General features: G+C 36.7%; 1 protein-coding gene and 1 long non-coding RNA gene across 3 annotated transcripts; both read right to left on the reverse strand.

Moving 5' to 3' along the window:
• Positions 1–906: 906 nt before the first annotated feature.
• On the reverse strand, positions 907–2,218 carry LOC106942937 (uncharacterized). The gene is made up of 3 exons (XR_001423757.1): positions 1,983–2,218; positions 1,673–1,732; positions 907–1,218 (listed from the first exon to the last, which is right to left on the reverse strand). It is a non-coding gene; the product is annotated as an uncharacterized LOC106942937 (long non-coding RNA).
• Positions 2,219–6,266: 4,048 nt separating this feature from the next.
• LOC106942936 (sodium-dependent phosphate transport protein 2B-like) lies at positions 6,267–8,718 on the reverse strand. Of its 2 annotated transcripts, none has more exons than XM_015026290.1 (8): positions 8,618–8,718; positions 8,389–8,440; positions 8,028–8,120; positions 7,749–7,865; positions 7,449–7,573; positions 6,934–7,046; positions 6,544–6,827; positions 6,267–6,472 (listed from the first exon to the last, which is right to left on the reverse strand). In XM_015026290.1, exons 1-8 carry the CDS (start codon positions 8,663–8,665, stop codon positions 6,282–6,284), a joined length of 1,023 nt encoding a protein of 340 aa, XP_014881776.1. In that variant the 5' UTR covers positions 8,666–8,718; the 3' UTR covers positions 6,267–6,281. The 2 variants fall into 2 exon arrangements, with proteins under 2 accessions (XP_014881776.1, XP_014881774.1); XM_015026288.1 differs by having other exon boundaries at positions 8,028–8,195.
• Between the last annotated feature and the right edge of the window lie 375 nt (positions 8,719–9,093).

The raw sequence follows: 9,093 nt of genomic DNA on the forward strand, positions 1-9,093 counted from the left end.
TGAAAACATGGAAAGGAACATCTTTTTACCTTCGCATGCTGTTAAGTGAATTTCTGAATCCTCTCTGCTGACATCGTTCCAGACTTGGCACCTGAGGCCTCCTGTCAGCTGGCCATGTACGCTGATGCAAACATTTGTGACATTACATTTTTCAGCCGTGCAGTTGCTGATGGTCCCTCTGCTGTGTATAAGTGAGTGACCATCTAAAGTCAGAAGGAACTCCACTTCATCTCCATGAGAAGAACATGTGACTGTCTTCTGATCAGGTGAAGAACATTTCTGAGACACTTCTGGCTTCGACAGCGGCTCTGCAAACGCAACATGAAGTCATGAAGAACAAACAAGGATTAAATCATTCAACTTATTTTTTATAATTTTCTTTACCTATGCAGCATTGAAATGTAAATTATTTCTATAATATAAAACTTATTTGATTATATAACCTGTATATTACAATTTTTTTATTAACATTAGTACATACATTAATACATATTGTTTTTTGAATTATCAATGTTCTAATCTGTTAATCTTGTTTTTTTATGTTTATACACATTAACTCTGTTTATTGAATAGACGTGTAAGTTCAGTCTGTCTTGGAACTACGGCTCAGGTTTTAAAGGCTCTCTTAAATGTATGTAAAACTTTGCACTCATAAGATCAGTATCCAAGGTATTTTTAGAGAAAAAAAAGAAGTTATAATAAAATTAAGCAAAACTAAAATGGGTTAATATGGTAGAAATTTATAATTAAAAATCTTAAATAAACTAAATAATTATATATTTTGTAGTAAAATGGATACAAACTATATTCTTGAGCAAATTGTTATTGTACATCACAATAATCACCAACAGGAAAGATGTAAGCACAACATTTCTTTCAGGATAATCATGATGAACCTACTTTGTATTTTTATGTGGACAAGAACGTCCCTGATGCTTTGTCCAGCAGCATCGTATTCTGTAAAGGAGTAATGTCCAGAATGTTTCTTCACGGCGTTTCCCAGACTGAATGTTCCAGGTTGGATTTCCTCAAACTGACTGACGTAGTTCCCCTTGAGTTTCCCATTACTGTATGTTATTAAAAATACGTACTCGCCATCTTTTCTCAATCTAAAATCTGTCATTTCTGTCTTTGAAAGGTGAAAAATAAGTTGCTGTCCTTCTGATCCATAACACTGTTGAGTTCCAGTGGAGTCATAAAATTTGCACTCGATAGATTCTGCAAGAAACAAAGAAAAGCTTCGGGTCAGATTGAAGTACTTTTGAAAATAATTATGTTTCAAATAATAAACATACTTTTCATTAACCCCCATTTAAAATGTCTTTCCCAATTATTCTAATCATATATCTCACATTTTCATTAGCTGCAACTTAAAAATAGTCATAGTCAACAGAAGTAGGACTCAGAAAATATCATCCTGTGAATAACTAATCCGTAAGTGTTTTACTTTACCGAGTTACTGAAATAAATGGACTTCCACTATAATACAAATTTATTGAAAATATTTGGATACATATGGTTAAATTAGAGAAACAAAATTGGAAGCATAATTCCATATGAACATGCAAAATTAAAAGTTTTTATTCTTTATCCAAGAATTATTTTATTTTTTTAAAAATCAATTACCAAATGCTATGCTTACGATATGGTTAAGAACTGGACTGAAAAATACCTTTTGCCAGAGCGGATGCAACAAAAGCAGCAAAAAGTATGAAGACAGCTATCATTGTTCCTGTGAAAAACACATAAATATTTGAAAGTCATCACACATCATCATTCTGAAGAAATTCTCTAAATATGTGCATAAAATAAAAATGAAAGTAGAAGAAGAAGATTAGGCTTCTGTAATTTGACAAAGAAAACCCGGCAATTTGATTATTGATTTTAAATATTTAGCAAAATAAAGTTCAGTGAGACCTCTTCAAATTCTACAGTATGTCTGAGTTTCATTTACATGGATTCTAATTTTTTTAAATGCTTACCAGCCTCACGGGGATTTGATGCTGACCGTTGTGGTTGAGATGGACCTGCAGACAGATGGTTGGCTTTATGTTGTCCTTCCTTTTAAGTGGAGCGATCTGAGTCAAGGAAGCAGAAACACCTTATGGTGTTGAGTGCAACTCTAAGCTACAGGTTAGCTTTATTTTTGGCTGCAGTCAGAGAATGAGTTAAAAGCTAAGATTGTGTGTAGCTTTATGTTATGTTGATCAATACTCATTTTCAGAAAAATGTGGAACACAACACAGAAATAGTGAGAGTATTTAACTTCAGCAGAGCAAAGGTGCACATATTTAATGTCACAAAATGTCCCCATTAGACAGAAACATAAAACAACATGTCTAATGAACAATGACCAGAATAGCCCTTTCTAAGTTGCTACATCACTTCATTCGTTCATAGTATTTTTATATGGATTCGTCTTCCTTCAGTTATAGAAAATCCACATCTCTTGAAACTCAAGCAGTAAATAGATTTTCCCAGCAGATCAAACTGATTTTTGGCCAACAAGTTTTAGCATCCAGGATCTCACAGTGCACTTCTACCAAACTGTGAAACCCAAATCCATGTTGCTGGTAGCACAGATCTGCACCATGCCGTCAGGATACTGGGTTTGCAGCAGGTTGCTTTTTGCCACAACGTATAATCTTAGCTATTTGTAAGCATTTATCACAGAGATACCATACCTGGTCAGGTAAAATCCAGGCCTATGTCCTACACTATCTGGACTCTTAACTATTGAAAATTATGTCTTCCTGGAGGAGTGGACTCTCCTGAAGTCTAAAATTTTACCCTTAAAATGTAAATAATCCATTCTGTTATCCAGGTCAGACACATGAGCAGGAATTAGTACATTAGTTTCATTCAGGTCAGCTCTAACTTGTGCTGGGAAATGGCTTCAAAACCTTCATCCTTCTCCAGACTGACTTATTTTGAGTCCTGTCAGGTTGACCACCACAGCAGGTTGACCACCACAGCAGGTTGACCACCACAGCAGGTTGACCACCACAGCAGGTTGACCACCACAGCAGTTAGCTCTTCACCATAAATCATCTGTTATCTGTTATAAATCATGTAAGTTTATTTAATCTATCAAAAACACTCCTGACATGACAGTGAATGGCTCTAAAAGTAAGCAGACTTTTCCCAACAAGAGTGCAAACTTGTGCATCTTTAAATAATTTTATTCATGTTATCAGTTTAGGTTTTAACGAGTGGTTGTGTATGTATCTGCCCAGTTAAAAACCTTAAATTAATCATGCATTAATGTTTTTGTACTGGAGGTGCTCACTCATAAACATGAGGAACACACAAAGCCCACAAAGAAAACTGCAAGAACAAAGGTGGTGGAAAACATCAGTTCTTCACTCAGACAGGAGAGTTTCCATTTGGGGCTTTGTTTCTTTTCAAAGGTCCCACAAGATGACTGAAACGCAGAGGTGGTGGTTAATATTTCATACTCTGACGAAGGGCTGGACTGTTTCATCACAGCGTAAGGGGGGAAAGTTTCTTCAGATCTGAAACACAGCATATTATGAAACATGGTAGCAGTTCTTTTAAAAACTGATAAAATCACCAGGTTTCTAGACTCCATAACTTTTTGATTATTGTTGCTGATGATGCTATCATATCTTTGTGGGCAAAATTCTCTGAGTAAAAATGAGGAGAGTTCTTAAGACAAGCAGGGGTCCAGTTCAGGACTCACAGGATGTGCTTAGCAGAGGTCACTCCATAAATATGTTGTATCTGCAGTAGAATGACTCACAGATGAACATTTTATTAAATGTGTTTGGATGTTGCTTGTAAAAGTAACTAAATTAGAATAGGTTTATTTGGCTTTCTCCCCAATATTCTCCTACATTACATCAGAGAAAATATATTTTATATACAAATAATTCAAATCTGAACCATTTTATTGTAAAGAAAACTTTCCCAAAACACTAAAAACTCTTCATTGTACCAGGCTGCAGTGCAGAGGGCAGGAAGGAGCAGCTCTGCTGCTTTTACCACAGAGCTGCAGCTGCATTGAGCTGAAGTCACCGTTGGTTAATTGGTACATTTTATTGAAGATGAAAAGATGTTTTTAACTTGTCAAGCACCTTCATCTTTTCACTCATAACTCCAGGAAGTCCAGTGCAGAGTGCAACAAACGTCTTCAGCAATTTATTCAGTTTGTCACTGACTTTGATGCTGCCACCCTGGCATGAAAAGGTTTGCATTAAAGAAAGTTATTAAAACACCAGATATTTATAGATGATTTGGAACACAATTTTAATGTTAAAGGTTTTTAATGTAATGCAACTTTTGCAGTCTTAAATAAATGAAAAAATATTTGTTTTCCAAACTATGTGCAGAGAGATGAACGACTTTTAGACGATTAACTTCATGTTTCCTGTGTCTCTGACTGACAGCATCTCTGAAAGTTCTCACAGGAACAGAAACGAAACACATTTAAACTGAGCGAGAGAGAGGCAGTTAAAAAAACCACAGGTACTTTGGTCACCTCAGCTATCTGTTTGTTACAGGATGTGAAGAGAAAAGCTCGCATTTCAATCACGCAACAAACCAGACTGTTAAGTGTTCGAATCTTCTCGACAATTGTGGATATTTTTACACAGTACCACAACCATAATTTTTCAGTCCTAAATCTAACTTTTAAGAAATCTTTGTGGGTTTTGGTCTTTTTGTGTATATTTATTTAAATGACAGTTGAGCCACACCAAGCGTACCAACATTTAGAGAAAGGTGTTACTTTTGTTAGACTTGTAGTATGAGCACGATACATTGAAGCCAAAAGTTTCCTGAGTAAATAAACTCTTCTTCAACAACCATGTAAATGATGAACTTCATACGCTGTAGTTCTAGAACTGCTGGTCATAAAAGAGCATAATGAGTGAGTGGTTTAAAGTTTAGTGGACCAATTCTGAAAGTCTGTATATTTCTCTGTTAGTTGTTGATTTCTTTGTTCTGTTTTCATCATTGTGTTTTAATATCCAACTACTAGGATTACACCATGTTCCAAATTATTATGCAACTGATATTTTCTCCGATTTTCTTAAACGGTCATTGCAAATGATGGTCAGTATAATTTTCAAGTCATGAACTATTACAGTATAAATCAAATATTACTGAACAAACCTCCCAATGAGAACAATATTTCTTTCAAAAATAAATAACTTAAAATCCACTGTTCCAAATTATTATTGCACAGCATTTTTTCTAAACATTTTATGGATTATAAAGAGCTGCAGTCATTCTTTGAATGTGCAGCATTAAGTGGTCACATTTAATAAAATCAAAAGCCATTTCAATCAAAAACATCTTAACAGACAGAGTTACATGTTAACGTAGGACCCTTCTTTATATCACCTGCACAATTCTTGCATCCATTGAACTTGTGAGTTTGTGGATAATCTCTGCATCCGTCTGGACCATCCAGGGTTGCACAGCAGTCATCAGTGAACAAGTCTGTTTGAAAAGTAATCTTCATGTACGGCTGGGTCCACTGTGACCGTTTCTGTTTGTGAGCCTGGTCAGGATTGGCCGAATAGTCGGTTCATGCACAGCAAGCCTCTGGAGGATCCTCCACCTTCAGGTTTCACCAGCAGCTTTAAATAACTGTTTGCTGCTTCGTAAGGACATTTCAACAGCTGCTCTCTTCATCCGATGAATTTGTCTAACAGAAACCTTCCTCATTGTGCCTTTATCTGCACAAACCCATCTTTGTTCTGAATCAGCCACAAATCTCTTCACAGTACAATAAAGCTTCAGTTTTCGTTAAATATCTAATGTTTTCATGCCTTGTCATATGGCGCGACACTATCTGATGATTTTCATCAGAAGAGAGATTCGCTCTCTTTCCAATATCACTTGAAACCTGTGGCCTGCTTAGTAATGTGGAACATCCTTGCTAAGTAGATTTATTTTATTTGAGCTCACCAAACTAATCAACCCAGGTCTCTGAAATTAATTATAGTGATTTAAAGAGTGTGGCTGCACAGTGGTGCAGTTGGTAGAGCTGTTGCCCTGCAGCAAGAAGGTTCTGGGTTCAATTCCCAGCCTGAGAATGGTGGGTTCTCTCTCAGCAGCTCTCCCACAGTCCAAACACATGACTGGTGTACATGGTTGTTTGTCCTGCAACAGACCAATGACCTGTCCAGGGTGACCCTGCCCTTCATCCAGAACATTGGCTGGAGAGGCACCAGCAACCCTCCTGACCCCACCAAGGGAAAAGGGTGTATAGAAAATGGATGAATTCAAAGAGACCTGACACACAACACCATCTACAAATTTAATAGCACAACAAAAAAGTTAATCTTTATGACACTTAAATCCAGTCTGCATAATAATTTGGAACACAGTGTATATTGTTTTCTTTGGTTTATTTGGCCTTCATCAGTCTCTGGTGATTCCTTGCTCTCCTTCCATTCTCCTCTTGCAGTGGCGTCTGGCCCGTCGTTTCTCCTTAGACAGTCTAGAACACCATATTATCATCAGCAAATAGAAAAATGTAATTGTGTCAGGTACTATTAGGGGGATATCTACCTCTGGTTTGTCTACACCAAAGAGTCACCCTGGTAATGAGGTCATCCATTGGCTGCAGTGAAGTGAGCCAAACAGGAAGAAAGTTCCAGTTCTGCAGTTTTGGCGGCAAAAACTCAGGTCTCCGTGATTGGAGGAAGTTTATCGTTGCTACAGATATAATCAATATTATGACTGGTACACCAATTCCAGTCAACACCTTCCAGCCAGCCATGGAGAGAACAAACACCACCAAAGGGAACAGCAGGAAAAACAGGACGAGGTAGAGGACAGCAAACCAGCGGTACCTATGAAGGTTTCATTTGTTTAGCATTTCTTTTAGTTATTTGTAATAAAACCATGTGTTGGTTTTTGGTTTGCCTTTAATGAAATATAAGATATTTAAAAGTATACCTGGCAGCGCACTTTCCGAGTGCAGAGGCCATTCGTATGGGTAAACGAGTGGCTGGTATCGGATACCAAAGGAGGATACCAAAGAGGTTAAAGAAAAAGTGGCATAAGGCAACCTAAAAGAAAGCATAGAATAGAATAGAATAGAATAGAATAGAATAGAATAGAATAGAATAGAATAGAATAGAATAGAATAGAATAGAATTTTAATGATTGTTCAGATTGACTTTGTTCCAATACATTAGATTCAATTGTGCAATGCAGAGTTTATACTTATTAATTTTCAACTATTATCCATAGTTGAGATTCTTCGTTATCAGCACAATGATATTTGACTAGCCAACTAGCTTAAACTATACATAAAACATGTATACAGTGTCACAATAATACTAAGAATGGAAAGAACAAAACAAAAACTTTAAAAAACAGAAAAGCAACATTCCTGTTCTAAAACATGAAAATCATTTCTGAAAGATGAAACCTGGCTGAATGGAGACAAAAACAGATTTTTTTTTTACCTGTGTGGCAGCAGCTAACTTTTCTGCACGACTAGCCAGGGCTGCTAACAGAGCTGTACCTGTGGTTCCAAGGTTGGAGCCCAGGGTCAAAGGGTAAACCCTTTCCAGACTAATCACACCAACCCCTGTCAAACCACAGTGCAATATTTAACACCATATTTCATAAAATCTTTAACCAACTAAAATATAATCACCAACAAACACACAGCATTCCACAAAGCTACTGTCAGTTTGTCATGATTGAAGGATGATTGTATATTTTGATGGATGAGAACGTTAAAAAAACTTTTTTTTTTGTACCTACGAGTGGTGTAAGGGCAGATGTGAAGACAGAACTACTCTGAACCAAAAATGTCATGCCAGCCCCAGCTAACAGAGCCAGATAACCTGTCACCCAGGTGAAAGGGGGGGGGGAATCTGAAAAGCAAGACAGCACAAAATAAGAGAAAGAAATCAGAAATGTTCACTTTTATCTCTGTCATAACATGTTTGATTGAGCTCTCATACTTTTCACAAAACTATTTTAATAAGTTCTGTGTGTAATGACTCATTGATTAGCAACAAACCTTGGTGGTTTACCTGTGTTAATGATTTTGTTTATAACATTTGACACTTGGCCCTTTAGCATGGAGTTCAACAGTTTGACCAGCAGCATGAGGCAGCCGCAGAGGACTAACAAGGAGCAGACGAGCAGGATGAGACCGATGGCCAAGTCTGACAGAGAGGAGTTCGCAAACAGATGCTTACCTGACAGAGAGACGGAGACATGGGATTTAAAGCTGTACACAGTTACAAGATGTAAAGATATTTTCTAAGAAATCTTTGTAAAAGTTAAAAAAAAACAATCCTCTCCATTGTTTCTTTTGTAGTACAGGTTCATGCCTGATTGTTTCATGAAAAATTATGAAAAACACTGAAACTCATATTTGTGCAGACGTACATTTATATTTTTTTTCTGAAAGACTCTGTGCTCCCCACAATGTTTGGTTCTCCTGTTAACAATAACAGAGTTAGGCAAGTAATAATGGGACAAAAAATACAACGTTCAGTTCTGGCACAGTATTAAAACAATATTATCATAAGCTTTTACATATTTATGGACAAACAAAGAAACTTATTGTAAAAGATTTGACCAAACAAGACAGAAGACCAGAAAGTTGACTCTCTACCTTCATAACAGCAGATTTACACCAATGCTTCACCAGACTCTTGTTCATCTGAACTTGGTCCTCTGTGGCCAATGCTGTAAGCACTGATTTGTCCAACTAAATCAAAGAAAATAACATTGTGTTTTAGCTACGGCTAGGACTTTCAGGGTAGAGAATAACTAAGGTACAGATTTTTGCATCTAATCACAGTGTGTAATGTAAACCCCTGAGTAAATGCCAGAAGTCCCGGTGAAGTTCATAATTACGCTGATGAACTAAACTAAATCACGTTTTGCTCTGTTCATCTAAAGCATAGCACAACATAAATTTCATTGAGTGTTCTAAATAACAAGCAGATAATGGTTTTGTCTGAAGAAAAAAGTATTTTTCTTCTGTTTAAACCAGCATTCAAACTAAACTTGGTGTAAAGTGTATCAGAGAAAAAAGAAACATGGTGAGAAATTAGTTTCCACTCTGACCAGTTTCTTTCTGTTCAG

Source organism: Poecilia latipinna, unplaced genomic scaffold (assembly GCF_001443285.1).
Source record: "Poecilia latipinna isolate Pla-1442-1.1 unplaced genomic scaffold, P_latipinna-1.0 Scaffold4701, whole genome shotgun sequence".
Lineage (NCBI taxonomy): Eukaryota > Metazoa > Chordata > Actinopteri > Cyprinodontiformes > Poeciliidae > Poecilia > Poecilia latipinna.